The sequence below is a fragment of the Erpetoichthys calabaricus genome, chromosome 7 (assembly GCF_900747795.2).
Source record: "Erpetoichthys calabaricus chromosome 7, fErpCal1.3, whole genome shotgun sequence".
Lineage (NCBI taxonomy): Eukaryota > Metazoa > Chordata > Cladistia > Polypteriformes > Polypteridae > Erpetoichthys > Erpetoichthys calabaricus.
The window spans coordinates 54,564,908-54,584,546 of record NC_041400.2 but is presented as its reverse complement, the minus strand read 5'-3'; the positions used below and the strand labels follow the sequence as shown (position 1 = coordinate 54,584,546).

The 19,639-nt window shown below is 39.8% G+C and overlaps 1 protein-coding gene across 1 annotated transcript in view; it reads left to right on the top strand.

Moving 5' to 3' along the window:
* adgrv1 (adhesion G protein-coupled receptor V1) overlaps positions 1–19,639 on the top strand; it is a 697,787-nt gene that overhangs the window by 246,406 nt on the left and 431,742 nt on the right. Inside the window, exons 35-37 of the mRNA XM_051930189.1 lie at positions 8,693–8,823; positions 15,031–15,130; positions 19,210–19,389. Coding sequence (XP_051786149.1) covers positions 8,693–8,823; positions 15,031–15,130; positions 19,210–19,389 — 411 coding nt within the window. The remainder of the gene's footprint in view (positions 1–8,692; positions 8,824–15,030; positions 15,131–19,209; positions 19,390–19,639) is intronic.

Genomic DNA, 19,639 nt, shown 5'->3' with positions numbered 1-19,639 from the left:
AAACAGTGCGTACGCACAAAAATGTTGCGTACTCCCTTTTCCATGCTCAAATCATGATGTATAAAACCTAAACTTGGCGTAAAGCCACGCACATTTTCACGCTAGCTAAAATCCTGGCGTATGCAAGTTCTCCACTCGGTTTTGTAAACTGGCGGCACACAGCATCAAAACAGTGCTTTTGTTCAAGTGTGGTTTCCCTTTCTTTTTTAGATCCACATCCCTGATATGGCTTTATCATATACACTGAAATTAACTGCATATTGTTTATTAGTTTAAGGCATCTAATTGCAATTAACCTGTAACAATGTAATGGTCCACGGAATAGCCAAAGAATTCCAAATACAATACAATACAATACAATTTATTTTTGTAAAGCCCAAAATCACGCAAGAAGTGCCGCAATGGGCTTTAACAGGCCCTGCCTCTTGACAGCCCCCCAGCCTTGACTCTCTAAGAAGTCAGGGAAGAAGTCAAATACCATAGCTGCTTTAGTGTTGTTACTCTCACTGCACCTTCTTCTTCTTCTTTCAGCTGCTTCCATTAGTGGTTGCCACAGCGGATCTTTTTCCATATTACTCTCACTGCACCACTCAGAGTATTTATATTACTGTATCTGAGTGGGGAGTCACAGCTCTACAACAGCTGATTGGAAAGAGAATTATCGGTATACAGCATCTAGCACACGCTGCCTCAGCCATGCTGTCTATTGAACTGCTCTCACACGGCAAACGATTCAGAGCCTTTCCTGTACTGACCTCACATTTTAATCCCAAGAACTATAAACGCAACCAATCAGTCCATCAAGTGCTCCTTGTAGAACTGTTTGTACTTATTAGTACAATCACCTCACTGTAAACATGCAATACAGTTATAATACTGCACAACCTGAGCCATTTTATAAAGTGTGTACAGTATTTACATATGGTAATGATATCATTTTTAAGATGAAATGCAGCAAAATATGTTTATTAAATTATACAGATAAAATTTTAACTTCATTTAAATAATCTATATTGTTAATAATTAAAGATGTGAGAACACAGTGCCGCAGTGCTAGCAAGGAGCTGGCGCTCCGTTCACGGACTGTTCCTGCCTCACGCTGTATTCTTGCTGGGGCTGGCATGACACTGGAAGAATAGATGGGTATAGAATAATTAAACATGTACTACGAAGATATTTCAATGTTCCTTAAAAGTTTTGAAGAATCTGCTTTCTCAGCTTACAGATGGCTTAACGTCTATTACAGTGCTGATTGTGTGCGATTGTGTATTTGGAGAAAGAAAAGGAAAGACAGGAATTGGGGGTTAGTATGTTTGAAAGAGACAGTACTGCTGCAATAAATTATTTCACTGAAGGTCGCACACAGTGCAGCAAGCAACTTGCGTTAGGCATGAACAATCACTGTGCCACCGTGTTCCAATGTTTAATACATGCTTTAATTCCTGTCATCATGAGAATGATATCAAGTACACATCTCAGTATTTTAATTATTTAGAGAGCTGTAATATCATGAATGTAATGGATTCTGTGTCCTGAGAAGGTAGAGAAAGCCCATTTAAGAAGCACATAGTGATTTACACACATAGAGCACATAGAAGAACATATACAAAACAAAGCATTTAATGTGCAACTATAGCTACGATGGGATTTGAGAAACTAGTAAATTAAACGATTTTAAGATAAAGTTTATGATGTTCTACTTTAATGACAAAATAAACTACGTGATTAACTACATGGAAATTTCGAGATTAAAGTTGACATTTCAAGCTTTTTTCCCACTGTGTCCCTATTTTTTTTCTTTTCTCTGTACCCTCATAAGCTTTCAAATGACACTCAGACAGTGGGCTACGACTCGCCTTTTCATGGCAAATTTGATATCTGACAACTTCTTTTTTATTTCAGACACTGTGCGACTTTGTGAACTTGAGCTTTTGAGTATCTCCAACACTCGATGTCACTCGATCAACTTCCTTTTGTTGTTTATACCACTGTTTAAACCAACAAATAGTACGTTTTTCCTTGCCTCCTCTTGGTATTCACTGAAATTTTTCTGTTTTCCCCCCTGCTTTTGCCATTGTCTTTTCACAGAACACTGAGCTTAAGGACTATTTATATTGATTTGCATATTCAAAGAGGCGTAACTCTGGGAGGAGACAGGGCAGGATGGCAGGCACGTGCATTACTTTTCATGCTGACCAGGAATTTTTTAGCAGAAGAACGTGGAAGTTGGCGAACACACAGATTTATGCATCTGGATTTTTTTGTGCATACGAACATTTCCGCTTTTGTCCTTACGCCATGTTTTAGTGAGAATTCTACGCACGGTGTTATGCATTAGGCCCCAGGACTGGAGTTTGAGACCACTGCTGTAGTGCTTGAGTCACTCCAAATCTTGTACATTGTACTCTTATATCAAAGAGAAACTGAAATCGTATGAATTACAGAGCAATGCAATTTTTCAGCCCACAGCATGAAAATCCTATCTCTGCCATAGTATAAACCTGAAGATGTCACAGGTTAAATGCAACAGTGCATTGATTTGTAAGCTCCCTTAATAAAATTTCTTAAATAAGATTAATACCGTCATAACAGAAATGTAAAAATCTTCTCATATTGCAAAAAACAGCAAGCATTTTTCAAGTTTGCAGTGTACGGTTTATGTTACGGTTGCAGGAAAAGCCTAAATTGTTCACAATTTTCAAAAATAGTACCGCTATAGCAGGCTCAAAATAATTTAATTGTGTTAGTCTTTCATATTTTTGAACTTCAAATATAACCATATAAGCACCGCTTACTTTGTTTTTAATGAAAAAGTCATTAGTGTTTGATAATCCTTAGCTATTACATGGGGTTAGGTTGCTAGCATGTCCCTGAAAGTTGCAAAGATAACGTTAGCATCCCAACTCTCATAGCCATTATTATCTAAGATTGCGGATATTCAATACAGTTCTATTTATCATGTTTTGTTTGGTATTTATAACATAGCTCTTCCTCTGACTTTGATTTTGGCAGTCCTCTTTAACTAACAGTATCGATAATCTTGGATTTTTAAACTTTGATTATAAGATGCTGATTTGATCTCAGCCTTTCAGAAAGTGATTGAACAATTCAATAGACTAAAAAAACCTGTTAGAAGCTGTAGCCTGTGCTGCCCAAAGTAATATTCCTTCTAGGGAATCACAAAGTCCTCCCTCATGCAGATCTCGGGAGAACAGAAAAAGTGCAGAGGGTTTAATAATCAATGCCTTATAGTATTTGACCAGCAATCCTATATATATTAGGATCCATATTACTAACCGAGAATGCTAAACCGGATGATGGACGCAGGCACATCCGGCCATGGGCCGTAGCTGCAAAAAGACGTACTGCACAGGTGCAAAAAGAGTCCGCGAGAGTCGGCTGAGGAGCCGAGAAAGGCGGACAAAAGAGGGCGAGAGAGGCGGATGAGGGGCCGCGAGAGGCGCAGGCGCAAAAAGAGTCCGCGAGAGTCGGAGAAAGGCGGAGAAAAGAGGGCGACAAAGGCGGATGAGGGGCCGCGAGTGGCGGACAAGACCACAGAAAAAAGGAGTGAGCACATACAAAAAGGAGAAATGAGGCGCAAAGTCAAACGCAGGAAAAGCACGAAACACATTGCACACGAAACTAGACCCGAAAAAAAAAAAAAAAAAAAAAAAAAGAGGCTCGCACACAACAGCAAGGCACCCCCCCCCCCTACAGGCACCGGACGGGACACACACCAAGAGGGGGATTCAACAAGCCCATGGAACACAAAAAAAAGAACACAAAACCACCCCACAGACCCTACAAGCGAGGGACGGGACACACACAAAGACGGCTATGCAGCATAGGTGGATCTCATTACCATAAGGCACTATTAACCGTTCAACCGCAGAAAAGTCTCCATATTAACAGTGAGTGCAATACTTCTTATTACTTATCCATATTTCTAAAAGAAAAAATGTCTCGACTCCAAAAACGCAAAGCTCAACTACAGCTTCTAACTAACGATATACCTAAAAGTAAAAACTTTATGAACTGCGTTAGATCCTACAATAGTTCATTTGCTTTTAGTAAATATCAGGCCACCAAAAGGCAATGGCCCATACTGCTTTCCCATATGTGCACAAATACTGCATCGCATTGGAACAGTGCACCCTGAAACAAATCAACAACGCAAATATGCACAAATCTACATCCTGGATCCACATGACGCAAACTATCAATCAAAGTGCTGTATCGCAACAGGCACGGATTCAAAACGAAACACCTCCCGTCTCAGACATACGTTAACGGCAAGGAAGGCTACAACGGGCGTCTCACACAGCACAGGCAAATCGATTACAGCTCCAAAACAACACGTCCCAAATACTACATATGCAACAACGCGCCTCTCAAACGGCACAAGCAAAACATACCCCGGAAAAATTAATTCCGATTAATGAATGTCATTTGCAATCATTGTCATTCAGTTCACTTCCCTGAAGAAACAACTGGCAATACAAGTAATACATTTAGACGTTGTTGTCAAAAGGGTCAAATTAGACTGCCTTCTTTACATTCATATACTGAATATCTACAGAAGATTCTAACTGACGATGTACCAGAAAGTGAAATCTTTATCAACTGCATTAGATCCTACAAATCGGTATCCACTATGAACATTAACGGTGGCACTGCACGTGACATCCGTCTTCAAAAAATGTTGTTTATTGATGAATGTACAATGGCATGAAGTCACTTACTCAACACCATTCATAAACTTCTACAAACGTTTATGAATAATAATATTCGATTTGGAGGAAAGGTACTTTTATTAGGAGGAGATTTTAAACAGTGATTAGCTATTCTTCCAGATGCCATGCACTCAGCTATTGTTCAGTGCACCTTAAAATACGCAGACAATTGCCATTGCTTTCAAAAGATACAGTTAGTAAAAAAGATACGATGTCCAGAACCAGATCATAACAATTGCTTATTACAACTGAGAGATGGTACACTCACCAATACAGATGGACTTCAGCCACATATTATTACAATTCCTCAAGCCTTTATCTGCGACGACTTAGTTACAGAGAGATTTGGAACAGCAATCTCATTAGACCAAATGCCCCTTTTAACACAACGCACTGATATTATGTCCAAAAAATATTAATGTGGAAAACATAAATACCCAAGTCATTCCATTACTTCCTGGAGAGACACAACTCTTTCTAAGCTCTGACAAAGTTGACTCTGATCACGATAATGACCATCTTCATTGACCTTACAAGTTCTGACCTGGAATTACCTTTTACACTTAAACGGCGTGTACAAAGAAATTTTCCAATAAACCTTTACACTGTGCCACACACTTTATTGTTTGCTTTCTATTTGCATCATCTACACCTTCACACTATTCTATATCTCATTCATACATCACGCTCTTTGTCATTCCCAGCACCAGGGGTTGGCGAGCGAAGCGAGCAGGGGGCGGAGCCCCCTAGTATAGGATATAAATCAAAGTGTCAATGAGGATGGTGTCCTACACAATCGAAAGACAATTGTTTTGAAATTTCAGTATTTATCATTAAAAAGCATTCAAGATTATCAAACTCCTCTCTCTTAAAACATAAACAATTGAAGGATTTTTATTACAGATTACTGTTTCAAATTTACCTCGAGAGAGTTCACTTCAACTTGTATACAGTATTTTGTATCTTTTCCTTTTTTAATTATCCAGTAGCTGCTCCTGATGGAAAAACAGACTCCCAATCAAATGCCAGAGAGTTGTGCACATGCAAAACATTTTTATACTAATTCACATTCCTGCTACTTGAAGTAAAACAAACAAAAAAAATAGTCATATAGATTGAAATAATCTAAGAGGAAAGAAAATATGTAATAATAGAGTGACAAATATCCATCCATCCATCCATCCATCCATCCATCCATCCATCCATTAGCCAACCCGCTATTTCCTAACTACAGGGTCACGGGGCCTACACTGGGCACAAGGCAGGAAACAAACCCCGGGCAGGGTGCCAGCCCACCACAGGAGTGACAAATATATACTCAGTAATTACACTACGTTACAGTAAAAACAACCTCAAAGCTGCATTATCTGCACATTATAATGATTCAGTATAATTTATCAACAAAACTCCAGACCTGCTGTCCATAATAGTCTGAAGCAGCCAACAATCTCACAATGATATGTTTTAAAAATCTGAACTACAGTTGGCACAGACCCCCACAATTAACAAGCAATATGACATTAATCAATGCCATTTTTATATTAGCTGAACTGGAATCTGATTTCTGTGAAAAATACTGAACCACCTCAAGCTGATTAGACAATGTTCTTACCTATATGATATTGCAAAGTACTTTTAAAAAAACATGTATTTAATGTAGTCTACTAACACAAGTAATTGTGTTCTATTATCATCATTCATTTTGAATATGCCTAATTGTTAGAAAAAAATATTTAATAACCAAAAATGTGTTAACTGACTTTTTGTAGTAGATAAAAAAATGTAAAATGCTTCAACTTTCAAGTCAGTTGACTAAGTCCCCAGACACACATGAATGTTATACCATGGGTACATTTTCCAACATGATGATACTGGTGCAGCACAGTGGCAAAACAAGCAGCGCAGAACCATCTAGAATGACCTTCTGTTGCAGTGCTTTCTTTGTGGGCATTTTGTTCTCCCGTTGTTCAAATAATTTTACTCTGAAGACTTGATGTTAAACTAATTGGCCAATTTTATCCAGCCATACATGATGGATCAGCATCCTTCTCAGCTTTGGTTTTTAATTTTTATATATATCTACTCTTCTCTGTGCAACACTGTAACATGTAGTCAAGTTGAAGAAATAGAAAAATGGTTGGATTTTTATGAATGAATATTTTTAATTTTGTTATATACATTGACTGTTATTACTAAATCAATTGTGTTAAATAAAACAAAAAAAATCAGTAAGTTTTCAAGGTACCATAACAAAAAATTACCAGCACTGGTAGAAGTTTATTAGAACATCGACATAAATATATTTATGTTATGTTAAACTGAAAAATGTGAGAAACTTCTCCCAACCAGATATTATTGTTCATACTCATACCTCTTCAAGGTTCTGGAGCAATTTTTTTCTCAACAAGAACAACTTTAAACTTGAAAAAATAATTATTTTTTGATCCAGTGATTCTAACACAACTAAGTACTATTGAAAATGTAATTCTGTGTACCTATAAGTTTGATTACTACTAGAAACAAGAAAGAAATATGATTAATAGTTTTGTAACATAATGAGGATAGATTCATCCATCCATCCATTTTCCAACCCACTGAATCCGAACACAGGGTCACGGGGGTCTGCTGGAGCCAATCCCAACTAACACAGGGCACAAGGCAGGAACCAATCCCGGGCAGGGTGCCAACCCACCGCAGGACACAAACAAACACACCCACACAACAAGCACACACTAGGGCTAATTTAGAATCGCCAGTCCACCTAACCTGCATGTCTTTGGACTGTGGGAGGAAACCGGAGTGCTCGGAGGAAACCCACGCAGACACAGGGAGAACATGCAAACTCCATGCAGGGAGGACCCGGGAAGCGAACCCAGGTCCCCAGGTCTCCAAACTGCAAGGCAACAGCGCTAGGATTGATTTTAAAGGTGAATTAAGGAGCACTATAAAAAGAAAAAACTAGATATGTTAGATGCAAAGGCATCCAAGTCATTTACTATATTTCAGAAAAAATATCTGTTTAGTATGGCTTCATTGAAAGACAATTTTGTACAATTAACAGTCACCTTATTTTTCACTTTACTAACATAAGAACTGATCTATATCATTTCCCCTATAAAATATCCATTGTCAGAGCAATGAAAGGAAAAATAAGAATAAAAAGTTACTTCGGAATAAAGTGTAATGGAATGCTGGAGTATTGAAAAAAATAATAAAACATTCTAGTGTAGTAACCAATGACTAAAAAATAAACTTTTGTCATGCAAATTGATGGATAAATTGCTTCAATTAACACACCTTGGGGACCACACTGGAATCACTGGCAACAGTTGAGTGACATTGTAATGTGCCATGTGACCAGTGGTTTTTGACGATGCTTAAAGAATACAAGAGGACTTTTGTAGGTTTGTTCTTGGAATTTAGCCAGTAGTTTGCATGATATAATAATATCATAATGGACAAACTGAATGCTACTTGAATTTAAAAAAAAATCTAAATAATGTGTTTTGTTGATATTTAAAAAAAAAGCATGCAACCCATGGATATTTTCACCTTTTATTGTGATACAGTGTAAAATCAAAATGTGGTTAATAAGATTTTTCTTGCCTTTGATCAGCACTAGAGCTGCATAACGAATAGGCAAAATCAGAATTCTATACATCTTTTCAAATTAATTACAAATAAAAATAACTATTAGACAAAAAAACATAATGATTAAACTTTTTCATTTTCCATCCATTAAATTCTTAAGATCGTTAACTTCTATAGCTCACTTTTAGAAAACTATAAATAAGTGCTAACTAAACCTTACTCATATGCTTACCTTGTTTCTAGTCTTGTTTGAGATTACGGATACATTTGCATGATTTTATTATTTTTTTATTTTATTCTGATTGATATGTTTACATAATTTACCAAATGATTTTATTTTTCTAAAATATTTTGCCTTTTGTTTCAAGGAGAAACTGTACAGCTTCACGTGGAAAGATCTTTCCCTGGCAGTGGCAATGTCACAGTTAACTGGAATATTCAAGGACCTCGTGCACAACAAAACTTTGTAAATGTTTCTGGGGTGCTTTTCTTTTCAGAGGTATGGAAAAAATAGAATAACTGTCTTGAGAATTCAATTACACAAATGTTTTTTAGTGTACCACAGGATTCTTTTGGTAAAATCTAAACATTCATTTTCACACCCACATGCAATGGGTTTGCTGGAAGATGGAGGTTATTATGGCAGTCTTAGACTGAATGCCAGGTGATTACAGGATGTACACAAACATTGTCACACAGAAAATTTACACTGGTGCATTTTACAGTAAATAGATGAACTGTTAGATGAAGCAGTAACTTTTTGTGAAAATTTACATCTATGTGTTTCTTTAAATGAATGTTTTGAAGTCACTCTGCAAAAGGGTCCAAAAATATATATTGTGACCACCAGGGGATGTTTCAGCAACTCAAACCTAGACATGACCTCACTGAGACAAGTGCCAGTTTGATAAAAATGTCGATTGTGTACAAAGGCTTCTTTATATAGCTGCACAAGCTATCACACAACTCTTCTTTCTTTCTTCAGTCTCTCTCTTCTCATCCCAGGTGAGTTCTGTCCATTCTCTAGTTCCAACTCCTATTTGCCTGGGTGAGAAAAGGGGACTCCTTTTATTTGATTAGGTTAGATTAGATTAACTTTACTAATCCCAAGGGGGAATTCAGATGAATACAGTAGCAGAAGCATAAAAAATCCAGGATACAGACTCACAGGACAAATAATACAGCCAATCTTTTGATAAGTAAATAAAAAAATAAGCTTAACAAGTATGTCTTAGACCTGTGAGTACTTTCAGTGCTAGGAGAGGGTTCATTGGAAACACTTCAGATGAAGGTTCCATAAAAAAGGGATTATATTACCCTGCAGTGTCCCCTGGCCGCACCAACAGGACCCAACAGGTCTGTGCTCCAGGACTCCAATTCTTGGCATGTTCTGTGTGTACCCAGTTGGGTATCCAAGTCCAGGGAAGCTGCCACATATTGGAACAGGGGAGAAAGTACCAAGAATCTATTATCTCCTCCAGCACTTCCATTGCAGTGGCCTCCTGGCTGGCTAAGGACCCTTGTTCGATCTTGGCCAGGTCACCAGCCAATGCATGTCATCTGTTTTATTATCATGTTTTATATATATATATATATGTTATACCCAGACATTCCTATGCTTAATCATCCTATAGATTGTAGAAAGTACCAAACAATGTTACAAATGTAAAGTAAATACTTATGACAATGCCAGACCTATATCATCTTTTAGGTTATACCAATGTAAATATGTGAGTATACATAAAGTATATATAAAACTGGTTTTATTTATAAACAAAAATATATAAAAATGTATCTAATGTATGTAAAATAATTTCCTTTACACCTACATAATCATATAACCTTCAATCAGAAAGAATTGTATTAGTATGCTAGTATACTAATATTACTATTTTGTAATAGAGTTTTGGCTACTATTGTTTCATTGTGGAGGTTTATTTATTCTGCATAGTCAGCAGTCATTTTTAAAAAATATTCAGAAATCCATAAAACATAATTGTTGATTTGGCAATTCAAAACAGCTGAGCAAGGCCAATTTAAAACAATGGTCAAAAAGGACTGGGTAAGGGTACATAGTTTTTAAAGGGGTGTCAAAAAAATAAAAAGAAATGTTGGAGGTACTAGAGAGGCAGGTGGCACCACCGCCATTTTGATAGCTATGGATTTAAAAGCCAAAAGTCCCACTACCTGTAAGAAATTAATTTGGATAATATAGAGAGAACAGCTATTGCCATTAAAAATTGTAGTATCTGATTTGTCTGCCTAGATAATGTAAATGTCTGTTCGTCTTTATCCCGCTGGCTGGAGTATCTTCTTTTCTACTGTTCACCTGTACTGAATAAATATGATCATTCTGTAAGTCAATATGACCTTTTTGATTTTACTCTCAATTTATTTCTTTGTTGGTAGAAAACAGTATGTTCACTCCAGCTTGCCACTAAGATGAAATGTATTTAAATATTTTTTTATCTCCATTGACAATGTTTCTTATCTGTTTAATTTCTAAAACAGAAAAATGTTTAAATGTGCAACATGCTCAGTAGTCCTGGTCAATGAAATTAGCAAGGTAATACTCCAACTATGGAGCTGTAGTAGTTGGCTCTGCTACTTCACAATTCAGTTCCTGCCCAATCACTGTTTGTGTGTGGAGTCCATGCCCACGTAGTTTTTTTTTTTTTTGGCTACTCTGGTTTCCTGACACATCTAAAAGACATTTGTGCTCGAGAAGTTTAAGAAGTGTCAGAAGACTCCTTTGTTGTGTGGATATATGGTTTTCATACTAGATACTTTGTTGCTAAGAAAAGAATTTCTGTTAGGTTTGAACTCTTCACTTGTGATGGTCAGTTTTGTAGTCATGTCCTATAATACTTGTTTCAAGGCAGGGCCAGACTGAGTATGCTGACCTCTTTTGCAAGTCCATCCATCCATCCATCCATTGTCTCCCGCTTATTCGAGGTCGGGTCGCGGGGGCAGCAGCTTGAGCAGGGATGCCCAGACTTCCCTCTCCCCAGCCACTTCTTCTAGCTCTTCCGGGAGAATCCCAAGGCGTTCCCAGGCCAGTCAAGAGACATAGTCCCTCCAGCGTGTCCTGGGTCTTCCCCGGGGCCTCCTCCCGATTAGACGTGCCCGGAACACCTCACCAGGGAGGCGTCCAGGAGGCATCCTGATCAGATGCCCGAGCCACCTCATCTGACTCCTCTCGATGCGGAGGAGCAGCGGCTCTACTCTGAGCCCCTCCCAGATGACTGAGCTTCTCACCCTATCTTTAAGGGAAAGCCCAGACACCCTGCGGAGGAAACTCATTTCAGCCGCTTGTATTCGCGATCTCGTTCTTTCGGTCACTACCCATAGCTCATGACCATAGGTGAGGGTAGGAACATAGATCGACTGGTAAATTGAGAGCTTCGCCTTGCGGCTCAGCTCCTTTTTCACCACGACAGACCGATGCAGTGCCCGCATTACTGCGGATGCCGCACCGATCCGCCTGTCGATCTCACGCTCCATTCTTCCCTCACTCGTGAACAAGACCCCGAGATACTTGAACTCCTCCACTTGGGGCAGGATCTCGCTACCAACCCTGAGAGGGCACTCTACCCTTTTCCGGCTGAGGACCATGGTCTCGGATTTGGAGGTGCTGATTCTCATCCCAGCCGCTTCACACTCGGCTGCGAACCAATCCAGAGAGAGCTGAAGATCACGGCCTGATGAAGCAAACAGGACAACATCATCTGCAAAAAGCAGTGACCCAATCCTGAGCCCACCAAACCGGACCCCCTCAACGCCCTGGCTGCGCCTAGAAATTCTGTCCATAAAAGTTATGAACAGAATCGGTGACAAAGGGCAGCCCTGGCAGAGTCCAACTCTCACTGGAAATGGGTTCGACTTACTGCCGGCAATGCGGACCAAGCTCTGGCACCGATCGTACAGGGACCGAACAGCCCTTATCAGGGGGGCCGGTACCCCATACTCTCGGAGTACCCCCCACAGGGTTCCCCGAGGGACACGGTCGAATGCCTTTTCCAAGTCCACAAAACACATGTAGACTGGTTGGGCAAACTCCCATGCACCCTCCAGGACCCTGCTAAGGGTATAGAGCTGGTCCACTGTTCCGCGACCAGGACGAAAACCACACTGTTCCTCCTGAATCCGAGGCTCAACTATCCGACGGACCCTCCTCTTCAGGACCCCTGAATAGACTTTTCCAGGGAGGCTGAGGAGTGTGATCCTTCTGTGGTTGGAACACACCCTCCGATCCCCCTTCTTAAAGAGGGGGACCACCACCCCGGTCTGCCAATCCAGAGGCACTATCCCTGATGTCCATGCGATGTTGCAGAGGCGTGTCAACCAGGACAGTCCTACAACATCCAGAGCCTTGAGGAACTCCGGGCGTATCTCATCCACCCCCGGGGCCCTGCCACCAAGGAGTTTTTTGACCACCTTGGTGACCTCAGTCCCAGAGATGGGGGAGCCCACCTCTGAGTCCCCAGGCTCTGCTTCCTCATTGAAAGGCATGTTAATGGGATTGAGGAGGTCTTCGAAGTACTCCCCCCACCGACTCACAACGTCCCGAGTCGAGGTCAGGAGCGCACCATCCCCACCATATACAGTGTTGACACTGCACTGCTTCCCCTTCCTGAGACGCCGGATGGTGGACCAGAATCTCCTTGAAGCCATCCGAAAGTCGTTCTCCATGGCCTCCCCAAACTCCTCCCACGCCAGAGTTTTTGCCTCAGCAACCACCAAAGCCGCATTCCGCTTGGCCTGCCGGTACCTATCAGCTGCCTCCAGGGTCCCACAGGACAAAAGGGTCCTGTAGGACTCCTTCTTCAGCTTGACGGCATCCTTCACCGCTGGTGTCCACCAACGGGTTCGGGGATTGCCGCCATGACAGGCACCGACTACTTTACGGCTACAGCTCCGGTCAGCTGCCTCAACAATAGAGGCACGGAACATGGCCCATTCGGACTCAATGTCCCCCACCTCCTTCGGGATGTGGTCGAAATTCTGCCGGAGGTGGGAGTTGAAGCTACTTCTGACAGGGGGCTCTGCCAGACGTTCCCAGCAGACCCTCACAACACGTTTGGGCCTACCACGCCTGACTGGCATCCTCCCCCACCATCGAAGCCAACTCACCACCAGGTGGTGATCAGTTGACAGCTCCGCCCCTCTCTTCACCCGAGTGTCCAAGACATGTGGCCGCAAGTCGGACGACATGACCACAAAGTCGATCATCGAACTGAGACCTAGGGTGTCCTGGTGCCAAGTGCACATATGAACACCGCTATGCTTGAACATGGTGTTCGTTATGGACAATCCGTGACGAGCACAGAAGTCCAATAACAAAACACCGCTCGGGTTCAAATCGGGGGGGCCATTCCTCCCAATCACACCCTTCCAGGTCTCACTGTCATTGCCCACGTGAGCATTGAAGTCTCCCAGCAGAACGAGGGAGTCCCCAGAAGGTATGCCCTCTAGCACCCCCTCCAGGGACTCCAAAAAGGGTGGGTACTCCGAACTGCTGTTCGGTGCATACGCATAAACAACAGTTAGGACCCGTCCCCCCACCCGAAGGCGAAGGGAGGCTACCCTCTCGTCCACCGGGGTAAACCCCAATGTACAGGCTCCAAGTCGGGGGGCAATAAGTATACCCACACCTGCTCGGCGCCTCTCACCGGGGGCAACTCCTGAGTGGTACAGAGTCCAGCCCCTCTCAAGGAGATTGGTTTCAGAGTCCAAGCTGTGCGTCGAGGTGAGTCCGACTATATCTAGCCGGAACCTCTCAACTTCGCGCACTAGCTCAGGCTCCTTCCCCTTCAGAGAGGTGACATTCCACGTCCCAAGAGCCAGCTTCTGTAGCCGAGGATCGGACCGCCAAGGTCCCCGCCTTCGGCCACCACCCAACTCACACTGCACCCGACCTCCTTGGCCCCTCCCATAGGTGGTGAGCCCATGGGAAGGGGGACCCACGTTGCCTCTTCGGGCTGTGCCCGGCCGAGCCCCATGGGTGCAGGCCCGGCCACCAGGCGCTCGCCATCGAGCCCCACCTCCAGGCCTGGCTCCAGAGTGGGGCCCTGGTGACCCGCGTCCGGGCAAGGGAAAACGCCGTCCAAAATTGTTGTTCATCATAGGAGGTTTGTTTAACCGCTCTTTGTCTCATCCCTCACCTAGGACCAGTTTGCCTTGGGTGGCCCTACCAGGGGCATAAAGCCCCGGACAACAGAGCTCCTAGGATCATTGGGACACGCAAACCCCTCCACCACGATAAGGTGGCGGTTAAAGGAGGGGTCTTTTGCAAGTCACTTTGAAAAATAGCGTTTGCTAAGTGAGTAAATTTAAATATAAATGTAGAGTAATAGGTGGCTTTAAATTGTTGACATTGTAGCAATAAGTGTTGACAGAGAGAGTGTGTGTGTGTGTCTTGGCCCTTGCTTTGGTTTATAGGAACAATTATATTTGAAAAATGAATGAGTACTATGTTAAGTTTGTAAGAGATTAAAAAATCTGATATCTTGGGTGCAAACCACAGGGTAAAAAGGCAAGTTCTCAGTATACCAGTATCTAGAAGAATCCATCCATCCATCCATCCATCCATCCATCCATTTTCCAACCCACTGAATCCTAACTACAGGGTCACGGGGGTCTATCTAGAAGAATATTTATATATAATTTAACACACTTCTTAATTATTACTGTACATTACTTTTAGGGTACTTTGAATGCTACTATAACTGTCAAACTCCTAGATGATGGGATCCCTGAAGAAGGAGAAGAATATAGAGTTGTTTTGTCAAATGTCATCACTAAAGGTAAATCTGAAAAATGAATATTATTTGTTGGGAATAAGTCAAAGATATATAGTAATTTATTTTCCAATACTGTAGCTACTCACTGGACTGTTAAATACAAGTTCACCAGCTGGTGCATATCCACTGGTTCTTGGGGTGACTCAGAAAAAGTCATTTAAACTGACTTTTCTCATGTTATAGAAATTTGGAAACAAATTATATGAGAATGGTTATGCAACAGCAACAAAGAGAGCTCAAGAATAAAGAATAATTGATAGGAAGTGGCATTCATGCATGCAAACATTTTAAAAAACTTAATTTATTCACATCTATTGTAGTTCAGCCTAATGCACTGATTCCTATTCATAGATTATTGTATATGCTATTACATCAAAACATGTCCACTTCTACTGGCTATACCTCAAATTGAATAAGATGTAACATTGTTCCTCTCTTTGAAGATTAAAGAGCACATAATTAAGTTTGCTTTTCCCTTTGGGATCTCAATAACCTGAATCGAGAGCTGCTTCTTAGAGGGTTTATGTCTGTGGTGTTTCCATAGCAAAAAACTCTACAAGTTTTGGATCAGCATTTATACTGCTTTTATGCTTTCAATGTTAAATAAAATTGTTTCAATATACTTTATTGAAAATATACACAATTTCCAAAAATACATTCAACATTTTAGCATCATATTTTTATTTGGTTTCAAGGTTCCAACATGCAATATAATGATTTGATTCCATAGTCGGAGGGCTCATTTTAAAACATTCTGTTACTTGAAATATGTACACTCTCAGTGAAAGGATTGAGTAGCTTTTAGTAATAATAGTTTTTCTTTAGCTGAATTCCTTTGTATGTTTCACATGCAGCATAGGAGTAAGTTTACATTCAAGAGAGCAAGTAAGTTGTGACTATGTCATAAATAGCCAAAAGCACAGTTTGGATTGTTTTTTATATTATAATATACTAACTAATTTTCACAACTCAACTGTGGTTTAACCCAGAATACAACAGGTTTCATTGAGATAAACAGATTGTTGGATGCTGAAATATGCTATCTTGTTATACCCTGTTTATTCAGTAATTCAGATAAATTTCACCAACTTAACGAAAAAGAAAAATGCACCTAAGAAAGACCTAGTTGTTTATTTTATTATGTATAGGTGAAGTTGCATGGTGTGACTGTGAACAATACTAAACATTCACTTCTCTCTCAGATCTTGTGTTTTGAAATGTAAATAAGTAAAGTTGCATATTCCCTTTTAATAGCATACAGTAGCTTTGATGTGTGTAATGAATAGTTTGTTTAAGTTGTTCCATAATAACGTACATATTTTTATCTTCACGTTACTTGGAATTGTGTTGCATTTTAACTCTTTAAAAATGATCATTTATAAAGGTTTGCACGCCTTGAAAAATATGTTTTTTTTCAGGAGACTATAAAATAAACATTCTCTTTTTTGAAGAAGTACAGATGCACTAAATTTGGCACACATAACCAATGCAAAAGTGATAGAAGAATAAATAAATAAAATTGCATGGCATCTTGACTTCATTCTTAAAATACAGAACATGTAGTATAAGTATACATGAAATTTCTGTATATGGTTAACGTCGTGGAGGGGAAACGGTTATTTTCTTGTCCCGACATTAACCCCCATTTTTTCCATAAGTAACAGTATGTTCACATTTAAACCCTTTATTGTGAAAGTTTACTATATTCTTATTGACAATGGATACATCCAGTCTCCCTTTATTTTATTACACATGGAAACCTGTTAGTTTACATTACAAAACTATTCCATGAAAAAATGTATCAGCACAATTAGGCAATCTTTGCAATGTCTTGTTTTAGTGGAGTTCTTTATCATATTAATTGGTGTCTCAGGCTGTACCCCTTCAAGCAGCACTCAGATACAATTTTAGAAATGTCAAGTAGGATTTAAAGATGTTTGGACGGTGGCTTAAAGATGGTCTAGGCTTAGTCTCACTAATCAAGGTAATCAGTTTAAATTTGAAGCATTCCCATCAAAGCACAATGTCAAACACTGCATTCAGTAAACAAAATAAGTAGGTGTACAAGTCAGTGATGCTAAAAAGACCAAAGCTACTGCAGCAGCCATTTTCTTTCTTAATTGATGGTTTGGATACTGGACAGCGGGCCTTTGTCAGTTTGTCTTCCAGTTTCCAGACATGCATCTGCAAAAGATGGTCCTAAGGAATTGTCAGGGGCTCTGTCCAAAACCTTATTTTTGCTTGTATTTGTAACAATTCTTTGGATCAGGACTTTGGCATGAACAACTTTCTTTTATTTATTCATTATGTCTCATTTAAAGTTATCTCATCTCTACCAGTACATTAACCACAGTTTGCCCTGCTTGCCGTGCTTTATAGGGAAGCACATAGCACTGCAATCCTGTGGCTTGGTTTTCCTATGAAGACACCAAGAAGTTGTGCTGTGCATTCTTCTGCATACTGTATGGGGGCACATATGCTCTGCCTCTTAAAATAGTAAAATAAGGTTTAGTTAACAAGTCTGTGATCCCAAGAATAAAGAACAGGCAGATAGTCATAAACAATATATTGATTAGGTAATTTACTGAGGCAAAAGCAGCACATGGCATAGGAATTACAGGTAAACCTAAACAGAATTCACACTCTGGACAATTTGTGGCAAAAAAATGTAATATTTTCAAATCCATCCATCCATCCATCCATCCATCCATCCATCCATCCATCCATCCATCCATCCATTTCCCAACCCGCTGAATCCGAACACAGTGTCACGGGGGTCTGCAGGAACCAATTCCAGGCAGGGCGCCAACCCACCGCAGTATTTTTTAAATGTAAAGTTTTATATACAGAAGGTAAAAATGTTACATTTTAATACACAGTGGGAGGTTTAAAATTGGGAGATATGCCTTATCAAAAAAACTCAGAAGTAAGTCATAGTGGACGCTTCACTGTCTACGCCAACACAGTGTACAGAAGTGATTAAAAAGGCTAATAGGATGTTAGGTTATATAGTCTGATGTATGGGGTACAAGTCAAGGGAGGTTTGCTGAAGATATATACAGTGAAGCATCTTATGGAGAAGTGAATGTAATATTTGGTCTGCATACTACAAAAAAATATAGCTGAGCTAGAGGAAGTCGAGAGAAGAGCAACTAGAGAGCTTGGGGGACTGTGAAGTATAAGCTATGAGGAAAGACTTAAGGAACTGAACATTTTCTAGTTAAGCAATGATATGACTGAAGTGTTTAAAATTATGAAAGGAATTGGCATGATGAATCACAGCTGTTATGTGATCATGAGTCCCTTAAACAAAACACAGGAATGCAGACAGAAAGTTGTTAAGAATAGTTTGTGTACAAGTGTTAGAACATTTTCTTAATGCAGAGAACCACAGACCCATGGAATAAGTTACTGCATACTATGGTAAAAAGTAGGCCTTCAAGGATCTTTAAAACTCCACTTCATGATATTATGTGAAAAGAATTACCAAGCATTGTTAAGTTGAATGTTCTGTTGTTGTCAAAATTGTTCTGTTTGCTTTCACCATATTAAATGCTTCTATTGTTAACAAATGCAAACTACTGCAGTTCAGCATCATTGTATTCAAATTCAAAAGCAAATTATAATCCTTCATAAATTTTGAATGTTTATCAATTATATATGATAAATTAGCACTAGTGTAATTATGATCAACCTTTTCAAATGTTGTGCATGATTAGTACCAAGAACCCCATCAAGCTCCTGATGCTACTTGGATAGTCTACAGCTCCCATGGCTTCACATATTTGGCAATTAAATAAAATGTGAAAAAGATCTGGGACTAAGGAATATAAATGTAGTATTTTTTTCATTTATAATTTCACATGATATATTTTTGTTGTAAAATGTTTGTCATCATAATGGAACTTTCTGCAGTATCATTTTTCCACTATTTTGTGATGTGTATAAAATCTTTGTGAACAGTGCAAGATCGAACACAGACAAATTGGTTAAATGGCTCTGCCACAAGTAAAAATGGTGGTAAACTCATTTTAAACTGTACTAATAAATGAATTGTGCTCTGTTTGTGTTGTCTATTGGAGGTGTTCATCCTACAGGTGCAGCTGCTCTTGACAAGCAGGGTTTTGAAGCTGTCCTGACCGTACAGGCTAGCGATGAGCCTTATGGAGTTTTAAAGTTTGCTCCTTCCTCAAAGATGATTTTCACAAGAGAGGAAAACAAAACCCTGCAGCTCTTCATTATCAGGGAGTTTGGATCTTTAGGTTAGTACCAAACATACAATTATTACAAAGTCATTTTGATATATGACCACCAGATAAAAATGCAAAATATATTTATACTTGAAATAATTTCTTGTAGTGATGTAAATACATATTGTAGACAATTAATATATTTATTCTGGGCAATTGTATTTTTAAAAACAATAGATTTCATTTTAATTACATGAATGAAAACATGAACTGTCACTCTTTCTTTATCATAAAACACATCATTTCTTAGAGTACAGATAAG